Source organism: Ascidia mentula, chromosome 1, assembly GCF_947561715.1.
Source record: "Ascidia mentula chromosome 1, kaAscMent1.1, whole genome shotgun sequence".
NCBI lineage: Eukaryota > Metazoa > Chordata > Ascidiacea > Phlebobranchia > Ascidiidae > Ascidia > Ascidia mentula.
This window is the reverse complement of record NC_138566.1, coordinates 1,922,742-1,945,894: the sequence shown is the minus strand read 5'-3', so window position 1 is coordinate 1,945,894 and position 23,153 is coordinate 1,922,742. Positions and strand designations below refer to the sequence as shown.

At 37.7% G+C, this 23,153-nt stretch overlaps 2 protein-coding genes across 5 annotated transcripts; both read right to left on the bottom strand.

Moving 5' to 3' along the window:
• Window positions 1-654: 654 nt before the first annotated feature.
• On the bottom strand, window positions 655-18,115 carry LOC145905509 (kelch-like protein 36). Of its 4 annotated transcripts, none has more exons than XM_082992733.1 (9): window positions 18,003-18,115; window positions 17,507-17,602; window positions 17,145-17,220; window positions 16,651-16,742; window positions 16,070-16,250; window positions 15,480-15,623; window positions 14,193-14,351; window positions 1,067-1,217; window positions 655-783 (listed from the first exon to the last, which is right to left on the bottom strand). In XM_082992733.1, exons 2-9 carry the CDS (start codon window positions 17,540-17,542, stop codon window positions 675-677), a joined length of 948 nt encoding a protein of 315 aa, XP_082848859.1. In that variant the 5' UTR covers window positions 17,543-17,602; window positions 18,003-18,115; the 3' UTR covers window positions 655-674. The 4 variants fall into 4 exon arrangements, 3 of the variants coding, with proteins under 3 accessions (XP_082848859.1, XP_082848876.1, XP_082848868.1); XM_082992750.1 differs by having other exon boundaries at window positions 1,067-1,214; XM_082992742.1 differs by having other exon boundaries at window positions 18,012-18,078.
• On the bottom strand, window positions 17,995-23,140 carry LOC145917766 (uncharacterized). Its single transcript, XM_083003044.1, has 12 exons — window positions 22,338-23,140; window positions 22,113-22,193; window positions 21,487-21,558; window positions 21,205-21,315; window positions 20,958-21,038; window positions 20,780-20,890; window positions 20,283-20,378; window positions 19,307-19,387; window positions 18,709-18,780; window positions 18,427-18,537; window positions 18,180-18,260; window positions 17,995-18,110 (listed from the first exon to the last, which is right to left on the bottom strand). The coding sequence occupies exons 1-12, from the start codon at window positions 22,702-22,704 to the stop codon at window positions 17,995-17,997; spliced, it is 1,380 nt and encodes a 459-aa protein (XP_082859170.1). The 5' UTR covers window positions 22,705-23,140.
• Window positions 23,141-23,153: the final 13 nt, after the last annotated feature.

The following is a 23,153-nucleotide window of genomic DNA, read 5'->3' as shown; positions in this document are numbered from 1 at the left end:
GGCAACGTAAACGAGAATACTCCAAGCAAATACCTTTTTGGGCGTCATTAAAACAGCGCTAGTGACACACATATTTTGCAGCTACACCATTGTGATGGATTAGTAACGGTTTTGGTATAAACAGAAGAACACTAGACAACAGAAAGCAGGCGTGATGCACAAAACATTTTTTTAAGGTTTTTCTTTGTCAGGGAGCAAAAAAGTTGGTTTATTTTCCTTGGACCGCATTATTCTTGCACCGAATATCTTTGTGGAATGACCGTCTTTAAATCTGACCAAAATTATCCCTTATTAAACCATTAACCGTGTAAACGTAACAACATATGTGGTCTTGCAAGCGAAGAGTCAACCCTATGCCTACACCTTCATCTTTTACACACTTACCAACGTTTCAGTTGGGTTGTCGCAACAGAAACTATGCTAGATGTTGCCATATTAACTATGCCCATAACAACTTATAAATACAGAGCCCAAAATATCTTCCACCTCCATTAGCTACGAGACGCCGTATAAAGTTTTGAACTTCAGATATTTCTTGCACAGATAATTTTCGTCAACCTTATAACCTCAGGTTGCACACCACCACTGACCTACATTACTGGGGGTGTTGACCAGGCTGGTATTGAAATGTTAGCAAAACATGTAATTTTTGTTCAGCACAAAATAAACACATATTAAACAGCAACAACAGTCGCATCATAAACTGGTTTGTCAAGATCAAAAGCATGTGTCCAGACATCTGAGGTTGGATCGTAAACTTCAACTGATGTCGGGGAGGGATTGCTGTAACTCCAAAATACAACCAAAATTACTGTGAGTTTGGTTAAAAATCAGGACATTATTACACACGCAACTGACAACAACACACATGTTCTGTATATTTTTATTACTGATACTGGGACACAAAATTTACTTTTACTTTATATCATTAACAAGGTCAGTCGGTTGTGCGCAAATTACACACTTACATGTATTATCGCAGTCATTAAACACCTTAAATTATGAGTAACAAACCCTATAGTGACGTCACAATCACTAGTACAAAACATTCAAACGTAAACCTCACCTCCATCCACCCACAACATAAATCCTCCCATCAATAACACAAGCAGAGTGACGGAAACGAGGTTCTAGGAGAGGAGAAACATATTTCCATTTGTTGACTCTAGGTTCGTATTCTTCAACTGTTTGCAGGAAGTCAAGATCACGAAAACCTCCTGTCAGATTTAAAGTAAAACTTTGTCCAGGAATTTTCTTGGCTTCTGTTTTATATTTAAGTGAAATAATTGTTTATGTAACTTTAATTACATCATGTGTGAATTAACTATTGTCATTCTGGCAGAATCCAAAATTATTGTTTCGCAAAATGCGTTCCGCATCAATGAGCAGCATTGCACAAGAAGGTTTAACTTGTACAAAAGAGTTTATTGTTGGTATATATCATACCAGTAAGCATTATTTTGCAAAATATTTCACTTCTTAATCATTTCGTACCAATACCTCTGTAGAAGTCCCAAGTTTATATTCAAAATAACCTGAAATACGGATCTTTTTGCTCATTTTTGCATTGCCGGTGACGTCACATTCAATCAAGTGCCAAACCACTTTCCGCTTCATAGGATTTTATTTAAATCTCAGTATCTGTCAAGGATGGAGTGCAGAATAGCGTGAAAGTAATAAAAATCGGTAGAGATCCCACGTATTCCATCAGAATGACCTGAAACACCAGTGTTTTTGCGCTTTTTTGCATTGCCGGTGACGTCACTTTCAATCAAGTGCCAAACCACTTTCCGCTTCATAGGATTTTTTTAAAAACTTAGTATCTGTCAAGGATAGAGTGCAGAACAGCGTGAAAGTAACAAAAATCGGTAGAGATCCCACGTATTCCATCAGAATGACCTAAAACACGTGTGTTTTTGCGCTTTTTTGCATTGCTGGTGACGTCACTTTCAATCAAGTGCCAAACCACTTTCCGCTTCATAGGATTTTATTTAAATCTCAGTATCTGTCAAGGATAAAGTGCAGAATAGCGTGAAAGTAATAAAAATCGGTAGAGATCCCACGTATTCCATCAGAATGACCTAAAACACGTGTGTTTTTGCGCTTTTTTGCATTGCCGGTGACGTCACATTCAATCAAGTGCCAAACCACTTTCCGCTTCATAGGATTTTATTCAAATCTCAGTATCTGTCAAGGATGGAGTGCAGAATAGCGTGAAAGTAATAAAAATCGGTAGAGATCCCACGTATTCCATCAGAATGACCTGAAACACCAGTGTTTTTGCGCTTTTTTGCATTGCCGGTGACGTCACATTCAATCAAGTGCCAAACCACTTTCCGCTTCATAGGATTTTTTTTAAATCTCAGTATCTGTCAAGGATAGAGTGAAGAATAGCGTGAAAGTAATAAAAATCGGTAGAGATCCCACGTATTCCATCAGAATGACCTAAAACACGTGTGTTTTTGCGCTTTTTTGCATTGCCGGTGACGTCACTTTCAATCAAGTGCCAAACCACTTTCCGCTTCATAGGATTTTATTTAAATCTCAGTATCTGTCAAGGATAAAGTGCAGAATAGCGTGAAAGTAATAAAAATCGGTAGAGATCCCACGTATTCCATCAGAATGACCTAAAACACGTGTGTTTTTGCGCTTTTTTGCATTGCCGGTGACGTCACATTCAATCAAGTGCCAAACCACTTTCCGCTTCATAGGATTTTATTCAAATCTCAGTATCTGTCAAGGATGGAGTGCAGAATAGCGTGAAAGTAATAAAAATCGGTAGAGATCCCACGTATTCCATCAGAATGACCTGAAACACCAGTGTTTTTGCGCTTTTTTGCATTGCCGGTGACGTCACATTCAATCAAGTGCCAAACCACTTTCCGCTTCATAGGATTTTTTTTAAATCTCAGTATCTGTCAAGGATAGAGTGAAGAATAGCGTGAAAGTAATAAAAATCGGTAGAGATCCCACGTATTCCATCAGAATGACCTAAAACACGTGTGTTTTTGCGCTTTTTTGCATTGCTGGTGACGTCACTTTCAATCAAGTGCCAAACCACTTTCCGCTTCATAGGATTTTATTTAAATCTCAGTATCTGTCAAGGATAGAGTGAAGAATAGCGTGAAAGTAATAAAAATCGGTAGAGATCCCACGTATTCCATCAGAATGACCTGAAACACCAGTGTTTTTGCGCTTTTTTGCATTGCCGGTGACGTCACATTCAATCAAGTGCCAAACCACTTTCCGCTTCATAGGATTTTATTTAAATCTCAGTATCTGTCAAGGATGGAGTGCAGAATAGCGTGAAAGTAATAAAAATCGGTAGAGATCCCACGTATTCCATCAGAATGACCTGAAACACCAGTGTTTTTGCGCTTTTTTGCATTGCCGGTGACGTCACTTTCAATCACGTGCCAAACCACTTTCCGCTTCATAGGATTTTTTTTAAATCTCAGTATCTGTCAAGGATAGAGTGCAGAATAGCGTGAAAGTAACAAAAATCGGTAGAGATCCCACGTATTCCATCAGAATGACCTAAAACACGTGTGTTTTTGCGCTTTTTTGCATTGCTGGTGACGTCACTTTCATTCAAGTGCCAAACCACTTTCCGCTTCATAGGATTTTATTTAAATCTCAGTATCTGTCAAGGAAAGAGTCCAGAATAGCGTGAAAGTAATAAAAATCGGTAGAGATCCCACGTATTCCATCAGAATGACCTGAAACACCAGTGTTTTTGCGCTTTTTTGCATTGCCGGTGACGTCACATTCAATCAAGTGCCAAACCACTTTCCGCTTCATAGGATTTTTTTAAAATCTCAGTATCTGTCAAGGATAGAGTGCAGAATAGCGTGAAAGTAACAAAAATCGGTAGAGATCCCAAGTATTCCATCAGAATGACCTAAAACACGTGTGTTTTTGCGCTTTTTTGCATTGCTGGTGACGTCACTTTCAATCAAGTGCCAAACCACTTTCCGCTTCATAGGATTTTATTTAAATCTCAGTATCTGTCAAGGATAGAGTGAAGAATAGCGTGAAAGTAATAAAAATCGGTAGAGATCCCACGTATTCCATCAGAATGACCTGAAACACCAGTGTTTTTGCGCTTTTTTGCATTGCCGGTGACGTCACATTCAATCAAGTGCCAAACCACTTTCCGCTTCATAGGATTTTATTTAAATCTCAGTATCTGTCAAGGATGGAGTGCAGAATAGCGTGAAAGTAATAAAAATCGGTAGAGATCCCACGTATTCCATCAGAATGACCTGAAACACCAGTGTTTTTGCGCTTTTTTGCATTGCCGGTGACGTCACTTTCAATCACGTGCCAAACCACTTTCCGCTTCATAGGATTTTTTTTAAATCTCAGTATCTGTCAAGGATAGAGTGCAGAATAGCGTGAAAGTAACAAAAATCGGTAGAGATCCCACGTATTCCATCAGAATGACCTAAAACACGTGTGTTTTTGCGCTTTTTTGCATTGCTGGTGACGTCACTTTCATTCAAGTGCCAAACCACTTTCCGCTTCATAGGATTTTATTTAAATCTCAGTATCTGTCAAGGAAAGAGTCCAGAATAGCGTGAAAGTAATAAAAATCGGTAGAGATCCCACGTATTCCATCAGAATGACCTGAAACACCAGTGTTTTTGCGCTTTTTTGCATTGCCGGTGACGTCACATTCAATCAAGTGCCAAACCACTTTCCGCTTCATAGGATTTTTTTAAAATCTCAGTATCTGTCAAGGATAGAGTGCAGAATAGCGTGAAAGTAACAAAAATCGGTAGAGATCCCAAGTATTCCATCAGAATGACCTAAAACACGTGTGTTTTTGCGCTTTTTTGCATTGCTGGTGACGTCACTTTCAATCAAGTGCCAAACCACTTTCCGCTTCATAGGATTTTATTTAAATCTCAGTATCTGTCAAGGATGGAGTGAAGAATAGCGTGAAAGTAACAAAAATTGGTAGAGATCCCACGTATTCCATCAGAATGACCTAAAACACGTGTGTTTTTGCGCTTTTTTGCATTGCCGGTGACGTCACTTTCAATCAAGTGCCAAACCACTTTCCGCTTCATAGGATTTTTTTTAAATCTCAGTATCTGTCAAGGATAAAGTGCAGAATAGCGTGAAAGTAACAAAAATTGGTAGAGATCCCACGTATTCCATCAGAATGACCTAAAACACGTGTGTTTTTGCGCTTTTTTGCATTGCTGGTGACGTCACTTTCAATCAAGTGCCAAACCACTTTCCGCTTCATAGGATTTTATTTAAATCTCAGTATCTGTCAAGGATAGAGTGAAGAATAGCGTGAAAGTAATAAAAATCGGTAGAGATCCCACGTTTTCCATCAGAATGACTTCAAACCAGGGCTTTTTCACTTTTTTGCGATTTTTAATGAGGCCCAACGCTCCACCAGATGAGCTGTACATGATCGAAACGATTAGAGAAGTCAGATTTTGGCCTATGCAGTGTTTCGTGCACAAATTGCCTGGCAAAATTTGCATTTACGATATCCACCATTGTAATCAAACAACACAGAAATGTTTACATTGCATGCTATAAATACCATAGCTGCCAAATGATGGTTTTCTCATTGTGACGATCCTGTCTCGTTATGCGATAGCCTTTGAGGTGCTTAATATTATCCGATTGGGAGTTTGTATTGACGAATGGTAGTGGCGAAATCGTCGGATTCTAACCTTATTTCCATACCGACATTAACATCCTTTGCAACACTTCTTGATTAAATATGCCAATTGCCCATGCTGGTTGACTTGATTCGATATTGTGCATGTTTAATTTCGGTTTACGTCGCTTTATAAAGTATGTTGATACACATACCAAACGCGTTTGTTAGTCTTTTCATAAACACGCCTAACCCTTGCGAATATGTACATGTAACCATTTATGTTGACTTCCTTTTAATACGAAGGTTGCTTAGATTTATGTTTCGCCTTGTAAAGGGCGTCATCAGTTTCCGTGGAATGCAAAACACATATAAGCAATGTGATAAACATTTGAAAATAGGTCCAGGAAGTATCAAACCTTTTACTCAGCACTATAGATACGGTAATCGGTCGACAGCCTGCCAGGGTAGCTTGGTTCCATCATCCAGTAAGGTTTGAACAAATGATTTTTTCTCTCGTTTGTTTTCCTTTTTGTATTGCGAATGTGCATGGTCGCCATTAGCCCAATTATTAGCATTGCGCACACCTTTATCGTCAATTTTGCGTGTAAAACGTACTGTGAACATACATTATTTTTCAAACATTTTTTTTTACATATTGAAGTACATCCCAATATCAGGGTTAAGTACTTTTTAGCGTCATTCGATTTAAATTGCGATCGTGTGATGCAAACCGCCTTTGACATATGGGTGAAAGTCTACCCGCAATCGCGTTGATAAGAATTTGCATTGACACTCACCAAGTCGCATTTGGGACAATGTCAGAACTGGAAGCTGCATTGATAAAAAATTTGTCATCGCTTTCCATCGTTAGGGGAGTTTGTTTGTGACAGGGATACTTCACCCTACGTAATGGGCTGGGGCTTTCTTTCCCAAATTTTATTTACGAGCCCAGCACTGTCTTTCTCTCACAATATCGCATATCACGAGACTATATGTTTATACGGTAACGCTTTTCGCCCTTTCTGACCGTTCTATTTGATTCTAAATATATTCCATTTTATTTTATGCTATTTAGTTACATTTCATCAATAAACAATTATACCCAACTGCCTGCATCTTAGCCAAGTGCACTGGTAAACGACAATTCAAAGGCAATTAGCCAGCATAATCTAAAGGCCGCATCTCTCAATTAAATCCCAAAAATTGAGTTTTAGAAGTCATTTGTTATTGTGCACCTGGTTACAGTTTCTCTTGTTTGCCAAAAACAATTGCCGGGTCTGATGACTCATGAAGGGGGTCTACTATTGCTGAACAGAAAAAAAATTGATTGCAGCTGCATTAAGACAGCACATTGGGGGGTTTTGCAAAGGCTAACTGCTAAATTGTCAGTCCTAGGGGGTGTACAAACAGCCCCGGTGGGGCCCCAAGACAATTACAAGACATCTAATTCTTCATGAATTGTGTAGAGGAGGGTTGGTGGCTTCACTTAATCGCAAATGGAGGTAACTTTCTGTGATTCATTTTTTCACAAAACAAACCTACACTTTTTTCTGCTTTTTTGACCAAAATAATGGCCAACAGAGGGTCAAAATGCCCCCGGGGGAGCAGTTTAAGTAGTTATTTTGATTATAAATTTGGCCACAATTCCTTGCCAAGGGTCCGCACTAACAGAAAATCACAAATTGAACATACTTTCTGTGATTCATTTTTTCACAAAATCAACCTCAATATTTGGGTAGTTTTTCAGCTACATGTACAACAGCACCCTCTACCAATTTACTGCCTGACTAATAGCCCTGAAAAACAAACTAAAACTGCCCCAAACACGCTGAAAATCGCCCTGGCAACAGCCTGTTCATCTGCGCTCATTCAACCAAAACACTGGCGCCCATGCATGACCCATTGCATTGTTACACACAATTTTACTCTGTTACGCAGGAGTTCGAGAAGGGCAATTCCCAACCGGGAAAGTCTTTTCCATAGAAATACAGAGATGCGGCCTTCAATATAGGCCATTTTCCCAGAATCTCAAATTCCCTATTAAATACAAAACACAGGACCTTCATTGGTTACCATGTGAAGTTTTATGCCTGGTTGACCAGCGGGCCCAGAGTTTCGGCTGTTTTTGTGACGCCACCTACAGTGCTGTATATGGCCCAGTCAACAGCCTTAGAGCAAGTGTGTGTTCTGGGTGGAAAGATGTGCTTTCAAAACAGAAAGTCATTCATATACATGCACAACAATATCCTAGAACTTGCAAGGCACCACTCACATGCAGGTACTCATGCCTAATTAAAGTAATTAAATGGTAATTAGCCAAAATCCAAAGGCTAGTCAGGTACATGCATATGGTAAAAAATCATACGTGTCTCAAAAACATGAAAACAAGATGAAAGTGATGCAATTAAGTGGCCTGAAAGCACAAGCCAAGTGTGTATTTAATAAAAGTTAATAGCACAGCAACACTAGAAATTATTTACAGACAAGCTAGTGTAATACAGACCTACAATGTGATGATGAATTGCATCAGTCCTGATGGTCCAAGTGTCTCAGTTTTTCAGTATGAAGCAACATTTGAATGGCAGCGACTGCCCTCTGTGGCAATAAATATAGTGATTAATTTACAAAATAATGTCATTTCATTGGTTATGAACATGCAAAATGTTATTTACAGTTAATTCAGGACTTTGACAAGCATGGATTACTGACAAAACACCACGGTAGGTGAGAAAGCATATGTACACAATGCCTTGATGGAAGAGGTACATATCACACAAAGTTTCACACAAATTAAACGCGCAATGTGTTGCGGAATGGTAATGCAAGGAATACATGCCTGCCATGCAATTTTTTTCGCCTGTTAATAGTCCGCGCCCCAAGAATCAACCATAGGATTTATGTGCAAAAATCAGAAAAAAATTGTTTTGTGCCCACTAGGTGGCAATGAGTGACTGGAGCAGCTTCCAAAGCAGTTTGTGTTCTTCAAAATACATAAGTCTACACACTTTAGGAAAAATTAGACCTATATTGTGCCATTTTAGAATTCTCATTTTTTCCTTAAGGCCGCATCTCTCAATTAAATCCCAAAAATTGAGTTTTAGAAGTCATTTGTTATTGTGCACCTGGTTACAGTTTCTCTTGTTTGCCAAAAACAATTGCCGGGTCTGATGACTCATGAAGGGGGTCTACTATTGCTGAACAGAAAAAAAATTGATTGCAGCTGCATTAAGACAGCACATTGGGGGGTTTTGCAAAGGCTAACTGCTAAATTGTCAGTCCTAGGGGGTGTACAAACAGCCCCGGTGGGGCCCCAAGACAATTACAAGACATCTAATTCTTCATGAATTGTGTAGAGGAGGGTTGGTGGCTTCACTTAATCGCAAATGGAGGTAACTTTCTGTGATTCATTTTTTCACAAAACAAACCTACACTTTTTTCTGCTTTTTTGACCAAAATAATGGCCAACAGAGGGTCAAAATGCCCCCGGGGGAGCAGTTTAAGTAGTTATTTTGATTATAAATTTGGCCACAATTCCTTGCCAAGGGTCCGCACTAACAGAAAATCACAAATTGAACATACTTTCTGTGATTCATTTTTTCACAAAATCAACCTCAATATTTGGGTAGTTTTTCAGCTACATGTACAACAGCACCCTCTACCAATTTACTGCCTGACTAATAGCCCTGAAAAACAAACTAAAACTGCCCCAAACACGCTGAAAATCGCCCTGGCAACAGCCTGTTCATCTGCGCTCATTCAACCAAAACACTGGCGCCCATGCATGACCCATTGCATTGTTACACACAATTTTACTCTGTTACGCAGGAGTTCGAGAAGGGCAATTCCCAACCGGGAAAGTCTTTGTCTTTCTCTCACAATATCGCATATCACGAGACTATATGTTTATACGGTAACGCTTTTCGCCCTTTCTGACCGTTCTATTTGATTCTAAATATATTCCATTTTATTTTATGCTATTTAGTTACATTTCATCAATAAACAATTATACCCAACTGCCTGCATCTTAGCCAAGTGCACTGGTAAACGACAATTCAAAGGCAATTAGCCAGCATAATCATCGTGACAAGTTGCAACTTCACATTCAAACCCTAAACGTATATTATGTTGTTTTGGACATACTGTTGGCCAGGCTTTAAATAACGAGCACGTTCGTTATGTCGTTTGGGACATCGGTGTCATAATTCGCCATATTGTACGCGTACCTTAGATAACGTGCGTGTGTCGTAATAATGAACGTGCGCGATATCTAAAGCCTGGCCAACAGTGTCAAATTCCAAATAAGAGCGACATCATGTGGAATAATAAGGCACGCGCGCGTTAGTAAGCAACACGTTCGATATTAGTGTACATGTACCTTAACAGGATATATTTCATGGCCAACCGCGTCATAAGTCAAACTGATGTACGCGTACCTAGTTAACGAACATGCAACTTATTAAGGTGCTTGTAACTTAGTAACATGTTAAGTTGGCCGACAGTGTCATAATCTTAGGTAAAATTACTTGTACTATCGTCGTATATTTTCATTTCAAACAACAAATAGTTAGCTTCAAGTCAAAGCTTATGGGAGTCGATATGCCCTTGTTTTCTGCTTTTACTTTGCAAATATCATTCATGTATCCATCTTGTGGATATCTGTGGTTCGCACCGTTTACTTTGATGTATCGCAACCCCAAAGAGAACCTAAAACGTGAGGTTTTACTGCAATCAACTCTGCTTTTTGGCAAGCTTAACACGATTAAATTGCGACGTAAAGATGCAAACTTTGTAAATTAATGTGTGGCAACATATTGCAAGCGCTGTAAAATTCTTTTGAATGTGGGCAGCCCATGCGCATTAAAACAAAGTATGTACATGTTTACTATAACTTAAAATCAAAATAATTTGTAAAGGCATATGCGTACGTAAAAGTACAAGGTTAGCTGAGAATACAGCGCAATTTCGCTGTTCAAATGTTTAATTCTGGAAAAAGAGGACAAATTTGACAAAGGATAAATATGTGAAAAATACATTTCCGGTACTTACAAATTTGTGCGGGGCCATGGTATATTTGGGCCTGTGATGAAACACTTAGATTTTTAAGCAGTTGCGATAACATTTGAGGATTTGACATAGATCTGACGCTACCTGCCACTAGATGAATACATGAGTGATATTTGCAAAGGTGCAGAAAACAAGAGCATATCGACGCCCATAAGCTGATGACAGTACATGTAATTTTACATAGAATTATGACACTATCGGCCAACTTAACATGCGCGCACGTTAATTAGTTACGTTAATAAGTTGCATGTTCGTTAATTAAGTACGCGTACATGAGTTTGACTTATTACACGGTTGGCCATGAAATGTATCCTATTAAGGTGCATGTACAGTAATAGCGAACGTTTCCGACTCATGAAAATTTCAGCAATCTTTGATCCTGTTACCAGTAGGTACTAACCACAGATGATGCAGAAATGTTCATGAACTCAATTGTCAAAGATGTGGCAGTTATCAAAACTCCTGATAATTTAAAACTGTCCGAATAAACGTGCGCAATGTTTTTTCTTTAATTGTGCCTGTTTACCCAATTTGTTTCTTAGATTTAGTGGCCACCATAAAAATTGTGTTTCTTATATGTTTGTGTAACAAGCAAAGATGACTTTCACCTGTGATACATCAACATCATGCACAAATTTAACATTTTTTAAGAGTAAATACCATTTCATTTGAAAATGTTAAATCAAAATATTTATTTTAACAAGCATTACCTTTACGGTCATTTATATTCACTACAAAAAGAAGGAAAAAGAATTGGACGCATATTGCACAATAAAACGTTCTTTGCAAGTTTATAAGTGTGACACATTGTGATTAGAAGGGAAAATGTATGAGATTGTGTGAAAAATCGAGTGTGCCACTCCATTAGATTTTGCGACGACATAAATTCTGGACAAATATAGAGATTTAAAAAAATCCTATGAAGCGGAAAGTGGTTTGGCACTTGATTGAAAGTGACGTCACCGGCAATGCAAAAAAGCGCAAAAACACACGTGTTTTAGGTCATTCTGATGGAATACGTGGGATCTCTACCCATTTTTATTACTTTCACGCTATTCTTCACTCTATCCTTGACAGATACTGAGATTTAAAAAAAATCCTATGAAGCGGAAAGTGGTTTGGCACTTAATTGAAAGTGACGTCACCGGCAATGCAAAAAAGCGCAAAAACACACGTGTTTCAGGTCATTCTGATGGAATACGTGGGATCTCTACCGATTTTTATTACTTTCACGCTATTCTTCACTCTATCCTTGACAGATACTGAGATTTAAAAAAAATCCTATGAAGCGGAAAGTGGTTTGGCACTTGATTGAATGTGACGTCACCGGCAATGCAAAAAAGCGAAAAAAAATCACCCGTGTTTCAGGTCATTCTGATGGAATACGTGGGATCTCTACCGATTTTTATTACTTTTACGCTATTCTTCACTCTATCCTTGACAGATACTGAGATTTAAAAAAAATCCTATGAAGCAGAAAGTGGTTTGGCACTTGATTGAATGTGACGTCACCGGCAATGCAAAAAAGCGAAAAAAAACACTCGTGTTTCAGGTCATTCTGATGGAATACGTGGGATCTCTACCGATTTTTATTACTTTTACGCTATTCTTCACTCTATCCTTGACAGATACTGAGATTTAAAAAAAATCCTATGAAGCGGAAAGTGGTTTGGCACTTGATTGAATGTGACGTCACCGGCAATGCAAAAAAGCGAAAAAAAATCACCCGTGTTTCAGGTCATTCTGATAGAATACGTGGGATCTCTACCGATTTTTATTACTTTCACGCTATTCTGCACTTTATCCTTGACAGATACTGAGATTTAAAAAAAATCCTATGAAGCGGAAAGTGGTTTGGCACTTGATTGAAAGTGACGTCACCGGCAATGCAAAAAAGCGCAAAAACACCCGTGTTTCAGGTCATTCTGATGGAATACGTGGGATCTCTACCGATTTTTATTACTTTCACGCTATTCTTCACTCTATCCTTGACAGATACTGAGATTTAAAAAAAATCCTATGAAGCGGAAAGTGGTTTGGCACTTGATTGAATGTGACGTCACCGACAATGCAAAAAAGCGCAAAAACACACGTGTTTCAGGTCATTCTGATGGAATACGTGGGATCTCTACCGATTTTTATTACTTTTACGCTATTCTTCACTCTATCTTTGACAGATACTGAGATTTAAAAAAAATCCTATGAAGCGGAAAGTGGTTTGGCACTTGATTGAATGTGACGTCACCGGTAATGCAAAAAAGCGAAAAAACACTGGTGTTTCAGGTCATTCTGATGGAATACGTGGGATCTCTACCGATTTTTATTACTTTCACGCTATTCTGCACTCTATCCTTGACAGATACTGAGATTTAAATAAAATCCTATGAAGCGGAAAGTGGTTTGGCACTTGATTGAAAGTGACGTCACCGGCAATGCAAAAAAGCGCAAAAACACTGGTGTTTCAGGTCATTCTGATGGAATACGTGGGATCTCTACCGATTTTTATTACTTTCACGCTATTCTGCATTCCATCCTTGACAGATACTGAGATTTAAATAAAATCCTATGAAGCGGAAAGTGGTTTGGCACTTGATTGAAAGTGACGTCACCGGCAATGCAAAAAAGCGCAAAAACACTGGTGTTTCAGGTCATTCTGATGGAATACGTGGGATCTCTACCGATTTTTATTACTTTCACGCTATTCTGCACTCTATCTTTGACAGATACTGAGATTTAAAAAAAATCCTATGAAGCGGAAAGTGGTTTGGCACTTGATTGAATGTGACGTCACCGGCAATGCAAAAAAGCGAAAAAAAATCACCCGTGTTTCAGGTCATTCTGATGGAATACGTGGGATCTCTACCGATTTTTATTACTTTCACGCTATTCTTCACTCTATCCTTGACAGATACTGAGATTTAAAAAAAATCCTATGAAGCGGAAAGTGGTTCGGCATTTGATTGAAAGTGACGTCACCGGCAATGTAAAAATGAGCAATAAGATCCGTATTTCAGGTTATTTTGAATATAACTTTGGGACTTCTACAGAGGTATTGGTACGAAATGATTAAGAAGTGAAATGTTTTGCAAAATAATGCTTACTGGTATGTTATATACCAACAATAAACTCTTTTGTACAAGTTAAACCTTCTTGTGCATTGCTGCTCATTGATGCGGAACGCATTTTGCGAAACAATAATTTTGGATTCTGCCAGAATGACAGTAGTGTGAATTAAGTAATATTAATTACTGTTGTAAATCTTACACTGAAGATATTTTGATGGTTTTTGGTTTAAAACTAAACCAGTAATTTGAGTTAATTCAAAAACTATTTGTCAAGAATAAACAAACTACAAGAATAGCAAGAAAATAACAAACCTTCATTCAAAATATTATGGAATCGACTGAAGTTACCTCACATTAATAGATAGAATCCAGGAAATAAGAAACAGTTTCAAAAACTACTAGTTTTAGTAAATATTTAACTTCTGATAACTAACCAATTGCATAGATCTTCCCTTCAATTTCTTCACATGTAAAATAACATCTTGCTTCATTGAGAGAAGCGATTCTTGTGGAGGTTCCAACACGAACATCGAGGAATTCACATGATTGTAAGTATTGTCTGCCATCAAATCCGCCCACAGAAAACAAAATTTCTAAAGAAATTTCGAAATCGCTTGTGTTAATATTTATTGTGACGTCATATTACGATTATGTGGTAATGTTACGTAACAATCATTGAGTTAAGCCAGGGGTGCACAACCTTTTTACTATTGCCGGCCGCAACACACACACCACTGTATGCTAACGGCCGCCACTGAATATACTGCTTTTTCAACGATATACTCCTGATAATTACGAGAGCATTATTTGAAAGGAATGGAAATGATTCCATACCTGAAAAGTGTGCACTATTTATTATTTACATTTGCCAAATTACGTATATTACAATGTAATGAAATGTCGAAGTATTTAATGGCTGCCTTGTTCTTGCACGTTAGGTTCACGTCTCCGTCATTAAATAATCCACTTCCCATTTGGGATCAAACGCCCCTTTCTCTTGTTTTAACAACCTTTTGCGTTTCAGCGATATGACTGAGTGATTGCACTGTTTAGCTTTTCGACAACTATACATGCGCACATGACAATTCACCGATTGGCTATTAATGTTTTATGACGTCACCATCCGTATTGTTGCGCTGTGTCTCGGTTGCGGTGGCTGTACCAGTTACTACTCGCTACAGCGAACGAATGTGTATAACGCGGAAATGGTAACGGGCCTAATTAAAAGCTTAACTCTTGAGACCGCTGGAAAAACAAGTTTCAGAAGCAACAACGGCCGCCAATTTATATTTTTTGATATAAATGTGCACGGCCGCAAAAAATAGCGTCCGCGGCCGCAGGTTGTGCACCGCTGAGTTAAGCACTACGTTTTAACGTAGAAATAACGAACAGTTTTATATTAAGATGTAAATAAAAACTAAATAATATCATGTTTAGTATTCACGAACTCAGTAAGCACGAAAATAATTATTTTAAAAATGGGTTTAATCAAAAAAATTTTTTTTTTGTTTATTTTACACGAAACGAAATTAAAACTCGTGCATATGACGTCATCAATAAGTAAACAGTTTTGCGACTCCATGGAATGTTTGTGAGTAATAAGTGAGTGAGTATTGTGGGGTGTGTAAAGTTTAAACCGAATTTTACATTGTTGCCTTGCATTGTCAAGAAAAAGGAAAGCCTTCTCTATAAGTTTTAGGAGTTTTCAAGCATATTCTTACTGCCAATTGAACACATTCCATGTGCACATCTTGGTTGCAACATGTTGACACCAATTATCCATCTGTCTACATCTATGGTATAAATCAAGTAGGATGAAAATGGTTTGAGATCTCCACCATGACCCCCGGAAATGTAAAGTTTCTCTACAACATGGAATTGTCAATGAAATAGATTGGGTAGCAATAAAACTTGGTTCCTATGCAACTTTTGCTATTGTCATTAACAAATATTTCTGTAGCATAACAAAGTACCACCCACAAGATAAAATACAGTAGAATTCAAGTAAGTAATCTGTGTATTTTACTCAAACTGCTTAGTACATAATTTACCCATTGATTTTCTTCATATAACTCTGTTTATACACACTATGATTTCTTAAACGGTCTTTTACAATTTGAATATGGTGACATTGTTATAAACGAATCCAAGCATAAAATTTCTCCCTCAACATACCTAAGTGCACAGATTTTATTCTGTTCAATGAATATATGGGGTCGCAAAATGTAATTTAGGTGTCATAAAACATTAACATATTGGTTCCAAAGATATTTGATTTTTATTAATTGTTATGTTCAATCATAAAACTGACTTCTAATAACAGCCGATGCAGCAGACTGTCGAACTTCACACAAATCAGCAAATTTTATCCAGCGTTCACTTCTCTCCAAATTCATCATCTCACAACTTTTTGTTGGACCGCTTCCACCCATTACATAAACTGTGTTTCCAACTTTGGCTGAAGTTGAGAATGTTCTTGCTGAGTTCAGTTTCTACAAAGAAAATTGTGAAACTCTGTAAACATTTCATATCCTAAGTGTTAACAAAGTTTAATATTTTTATTGTGGTTCAAATATAATTTAACAGTAATTTCAACAAACAGCCAATATAATTGCAAAGATTATTCCTTTAAATTTAAAACTGTCAAAAGGAAATATCACAATTGAGCTCACCCCTGATTGTGATGCAACAATTTTTCTCTAACATTTTTGTGATTTTACATAGATTTACTTGTATTATGTTGCTGTTGCTGCCAAGCTTATTGTATTTTAATTAATCTGTTATTTTAGCACAAATAAATGGATTTGTTTGTGCAATAAACAAGTTGAAATGCATAGTGTGAACAGTTTTAAGGCACCGTGAAGCTATTTTACACATTAAAATGCAACCAACTGGTAAATGTTGATGTTGTTTTGTGGCAACATTCCATTTCACACAATCTCGTTTTGAATCCTCTCCACCAATGAGAAGAAATCCTGAAAAGCCTGCAATGAATTTTAATATTCAAAATTTGAATGTTCATAAAAAAGACACCACTACAGTTAAGTGCACTGCCTACCCCATGGGGTCTTTAAATAAAAATAAAAAAATAAAAAGACTGTACAGAAGAATGCAGAAGTAATACCATGCTTTCGCATAGCAAGGCAGGATTGCCCGACTGCGCAGGCCCTTTATAGTGGGGCGACCCTGCCTTCAAAGCATGGTATTACTTCTGCGTTGTCTGATTACGGTGGTGGAGATCCTCTACGCATGTGAAAGTCGCCTGACAAATTGTGCCCTGCACACCATTGTACCTTGGCCACGATATACCCCGTGAAACCACCGAGCTAGCTCAGTTGGTAGAGCGTTGGGCCTAGTTAGCCCAGGGTCATAAGTTCAAACCTCACCGGGAGCTTGATTTTTCAGATCTCGCTCCGACTTGTCGGGAAAATGGCTGATCCAGTTTGGCTGACTGTTCTCAATCTGTGCAATGCCATGGCTGTTTCATAACAATTTTAAATAGGAAAATCAAGTTAGGAAAATGGTTCAAATAACAAGTTAGTCCCCTGCAACAGAAAATTCATTGGAACAAATTGTCCTGATAGGTTTGTGAATAGTGAGTAGCTAGTGCACCACACATGAATATTGAACTGAACATTTAAATATCCTACTTTCACCATTGCAGAAATACTTAACAGATTTTTTCATTACATTTTTATCTTACATATCACATGTTTTGTTTGTTACGTTATCACCTGTTTTATTTTACCTGGTTGTTGATGTGATGAGTGGGGTGTGGAATCATCTACTCTCAGGTTACGGTCACTGGGTGGTGTCAGAGGGTTGGTAACAGGTTTCACTTTTTCTGGTATGAAATTGTACAGTATTATAACTTGCAAGAACTTCATCAATGACTAGACATTTATACATATATAATTTGTACAAAGTTCAATTGTTAAAGCCATTTATAACTTTAATTAAGTACGTTTTCAGAAAGTTGTTATCAAGGCATGATTATCTGTTTTCATGCAACAAAAATAAATGAAGCACAAGATCCATTAAACTGATACATTAAACCTACTTATGAAAATCATTTCATAAGGCATGTGAAGTAGCTGCAATATGGGGTATTTTTGCAGCTGTCATACACAAACATCAAACCAACATTTTTGTAGCAAACTACTTCACATGTTGGTATTGATTCTGTCACGCTGCTATGCTCAATGCTAACCATGTCAGATTATCAAAAAGTACAAATTATATACCCTTTTTACTTCTCCTTGTAGATAGGTTGGGCAAGTCATGATGTACTGGATGATTTCTTCCACTGGATGGGAATTCAGGTGTAGAATGACTTGTAGATCTTCTATTTGCTGTATTTGTATTTAGATTTTGTGAATAAAAAGAAATACAGAAACACAAGTCTGTACCCAAACACTTGCCTTGTACTTGCAGTGATTGTTGTTCTCTTTCACTAGGCTGTATGTTGTTCTCGAGTGGTGGAATAATTTCATGCCTCACATCTAAATGTGTACACTACTGTTTTAAGAAGGTGTTTTCGATCATTTTAAAGCTTCAACACCTAAAAATAACTTACTCTTTATAGCAAGGATATGCAGTCTCAAAACTTTTTTAGCAGATAAATCATGTACAATGGAAACAGTAGGATTACTTCCAAGACAAAATTACCTCTTCCACTTCTTCCTGGTGATGGGTTGGGCAAGTCATCATCCACTGGAAGGTTTCTTTCAATGGGTGGATTTTGGGGTGTAGCATGTCTTGCAGATCTTCTGTTTGCACCTGTAGACAAATATATCCAGTTAAATGCATTGCATTTAGGCATTATTTATTCAATCAGAAAATTATTATTATGTTTTAGTTCATAGTAACTTGTTACATTCCAATTCATAATAACATAAAGAGCAGTTATTAGCATTATTTGATAGAATATTTCATGTTTGGTTACAAAACCTCTATTTTGCGATGCACTTGGTTGTATCTGGTGTATTTGCATCTGGGCAACTTCAGCAATTCCTAATTCATCTGAAAACAATATAGTTTACATCAAACTTGTTTGGGAAGTAGCAAATCAGCAACATTTGCAATCCCAAGTATAATGTTGTATGTATGTGTGGGTGATATAGGCTTTATTCTGCTTTCAAAAACAATGACCTTAGTCAGGGTGGAACAAACGTTGGCTTGGAAAGATTTCTCATAATCTTTGAATACTTTTCGAAATAAAATGTTTCGTGTATAAGCTGCAGACAGATGGCCACTGTTTCGACCTAAAAGGTCTCATCAGTGCAGCTGGTGTGACTATAAGGCGAACTTTGCAGACCAAACGGCCAAGCAAAGACTTCCACTTTGTGGTGACTATACTTTAAAAGAAACAATCACCGTCATCCGTTGGGCACCAAACGGATGACGGTGATTGTTTCTTTTTAATTCCTGCAGCTAACTCTATAAGCGCAATGTTTATGCTTTCGGCCAGGTAGCTTGCATTGAAAAAGGATTACAGCCTCTGACGCCCACATACTTGGATAATAATTTTGCAACATAAATTGCTTACCTTGTACTTGTGGGGATTGTTGTGCTTGTTCAACTGGATGAATGTTGCCATCAAGTGGTTGGTTAATTTCAGGCCCAATATCTAGAAACAAAAATCCTCAACAAATATTACACAAACAAGAGATATAAAGCATGCATATCAATATATAAGTTTCATTGTACATAAACACTATTGTGGAAGTATGATACAAAACAAACTTGAATTCATGAAACTGACAAAATATCATACCATGAAATTTCTAAATATCATACCATGAAAAAAAAAAAACTGTATAGAAGAACGCAGAAGCAATACCATGCTTTCGCATAGCAAGGCAGGATCGCCCCACTGCGCAGGCCCTTTATAGTGGGGCGACCCTGCCTTCAAAGCATGGTATTACTTCTGCGTTGTCTGATTACGGTGGTGGAGATCCTCTATGCATGTGAAAGTCGCCTGACAAATTGTGCCCTGCACACCATTGTACCTTGGCCATGATATACCCCGTGAAACCACCGAGCTAGCTCAGTTGGTAGAGCGTTGGGCCTAGTTAGCCCAGGGTCGTGAGTTCAAACCTCACCGGGAGCTTAATTTTTCAGATCTCGCTCCGACTTGTCGGGAAAATGGCTGATCCAGCTTGGCTGACTGTTCTCAATCTGTGCATTGCAATGCCATGGCTGTTTCATAACAATTTTAAATAGGAAAATCAAGTTAGGAAAATGGTTCAAATAACAAGTTAGTCCCCTGCAACAGAAAATTCATTGGAACAAATTGTCCTGATAGGTTTGTGAATAGTGAGTAGCTAGTGCACCACACATGAATATTGAACTGAACATTTAAATATCCTACTTTCACCATTGCAGAAATACTTAACAGGAAATTTTTGATATGTCAATGTTCAAAAAGCTGATACTTAAATTTGACATTCTATTTTTTCATTACATTTTTATCTTACATATCACATGTTTTGTTTGTTACGTTATCACCTGTTTTATTTTACCTGGTTGTTGATGGGATGAGTGGGGTGTGGAATGATCTACTCTCAGGTTACGGTCACTGGGTGGTGTCAGAGGGTTGGTAACAGGTTTCACTTTTTCTGGTGTGAAATTGTACAGTATTATAACTTGCAATGAACTTCATCAATGACTAGACATTTATACATATATAATTTGTACAAAGTTCAATTGTTAAAGCCATTTATAACTTTAATTAAGTACGTTTTCAGACAGTTGTTATCAAGGCATGATTATCTGTTTTCATGCAACAAAAATAAATGAAGCACAAGATCCATTTAATTGATATTTTAAATTTACTTATGACAATCATTTCATAAGGCATGTGAAGTAGCTGCAATATGGGGTATTCTTACAGTCGTCATACACAAACATCAAACCAACATTTTTGTAGCAAATTACTTCACATGTTGGTATTGATTCTGTCACGCTGCTATGCTCAATGCTAACCATGTCAGATTATCAAAAAGCACAAATTATATACCCTTTTTGCTTCTCCTTGTGGATGGGTTGGGCAAGTCATGATGTACTGGATGATTTCTACCACTGGGTGGGACTTCAGGTGTTGAATGACTTGTAGATCTTCTATTTGCTTCTATTTGTATTTAGATTTTGTGAATAAAAAGAAATACAGAAACACAAGTCTGTACCCAAACACTTGCCTTGTACTTGCAGTGATTGTTGTTCTCTTTCACTAGGCTGTATGTTGTTCTCGAGTGGTGGAATAATTTCATGCCTCACACCTAAATGTGTACACTACTGTTTTAAGAAGGTGTTTTCGATCATTTTAAAGCTTCAACACCTAAAAATAACTTACTCTTTATAGCAAGGATATGCAGTCTCAAAACTTTTTTAGCAGATAAATCATGTACAATGGAAACAGTAGGATTACTTCCAAGACAAAATTACCTCTTCCACTTCTTCCTGGTGATGGGTTGGGCAAGTCATCATCCACTGGAAGGTTTCTTTCAATGGGTGGATTTTGGGGTGTAACATGTCTTGCAGATCTTCTGTTTGCACCTGTAGACAAATATATCCAGTTAAATGCATTGCATTTAGGCATTATTTATTCAATCAGAAAATTATTATTATGTTTTAGTTCATAGTAACTTGTTACATTCCAATTCATAATAACATAAAGAGCAGTTATTAGCATTATTTGATAGAATATTCCATGTTTGGTTACAAAACCTCTATTTTGCGATGCACTTGGTTGTATCTGGTGTATCTGCATCTGGGCAACTTCAGCAATTGCTAATTCATCTGAAAACAATATAGTTTACATCAAAGTTGTTTGGGAAGTAGCAAATCAGCAACATTTGCAATCCCAAGTGTTTTGTTGTATGTATGTATGTATGTATGTATGTATGTATGTATGTATGTATAGGTGATATAGGCTTTATTCTACTTTCAAAAACAATGACCTTAGTCAGGGTGAAACAAACGTTGGCTTGGAAAGATTTCTCATAATCTTTGAATACTTTTCGAAATAAAATGTTTCGTGTATAAGCTGCAGACAGATGGCCACTGTTTCGACCTAAAAGTTCTCATCAGTGCAGCTGGTGTGACTATAAGGCGAACTTTGCAGACCAAACGGCCAAGCAAAGACTTCCACTTTGTGGTGACTATACTTTAAAAGAAACAATCACCGTCATCCGTTGGTGAACGGATGACGGTGATTGTTTCTTTTAAATTCCTGCAGCTAACTCTATAAGCGCAATGTTTATGCTTTCGGCCAGGTAGCTTGCATTGAAAAAGGATTACAGCCTCTGACGCCCACATACTTGGATAATAATTTTGCAACATAAATTGCTTACCTTGTACTTGTGGGGATTGTTGTGCTTGTTCAACTGGATGAATGTTGCCATCAAGTGGTTGGTTAATTTCAGGCCCAATATCTAGAAACAAAAATCCTCAACAAATACACAAACAAGAGATATAAAGCATGCATATCAATATATAAGTTCCATTGTACATAAACACTATTGTGGAAGTATGATACAAAACAAACTTGAATTCATGAAACTGACAAAATATCATACCATGAAATTTCCATGTCTGTGTAGAAAACTGGCTGAGTGAAACAGTTGGATTGTGGGTTGCTGTTGGATCCACAATATGCATGTTCCTTGCAGCATTTGCTACTTGCAGCAAAATTACTGTGGGGTCTTGTTTGGAAAGAAGTTGTTGGAATTCATCACGAATGTCAACCATGTCTGGTCGTTGATTTGGATCTTGATTCCAACATCTGATCATCGCTCTTTCCATCACATCAACTATTTCTCTGTTGCTTGCATCATTGGTTTCATCCTGTATTTCTCTAATACCTTGAAGGTTTGGACGACCACCATTTTGAATTTTTAGCCAAAAAATATCAGCTGAGGGATATGGCTGCTTGCGTGCCAGCATGACATAATAAATTACACCACAACTGTATGTGTCTTGCTCCTTTTTCGGTTTAACGTCATCAGATAATTTTTCTGGTGCCGCATAGTACAATGTCAATGGTTGTCGTTTTTGTTGACCTTGAATCTGAGTTGCTGCCTAAGTAATATGGTTGGCCATCGGTGTCATACTTCGTCATATTGTACGCGTACCTTAGATAACGTGCGCGTGCCTTATTAACGAACGTGCTCGTTATTTAAAGCCTGGCCAACAGTGTCATAACTCGAATAAGAGCGACATCATGTGGAATAATAAGGTACGCGTGCGTTAATAAGCAGCACGTTCGCCATTAGTGTACATGTACCTTAATAGGATATATTTTATGGCCAACCGTGTCATAAGTCAAACTCATGTACGCGTACCTAATTAACGAACATGTAACTAAGTAACGTGCGCGCATGTTAAGTTGGCCG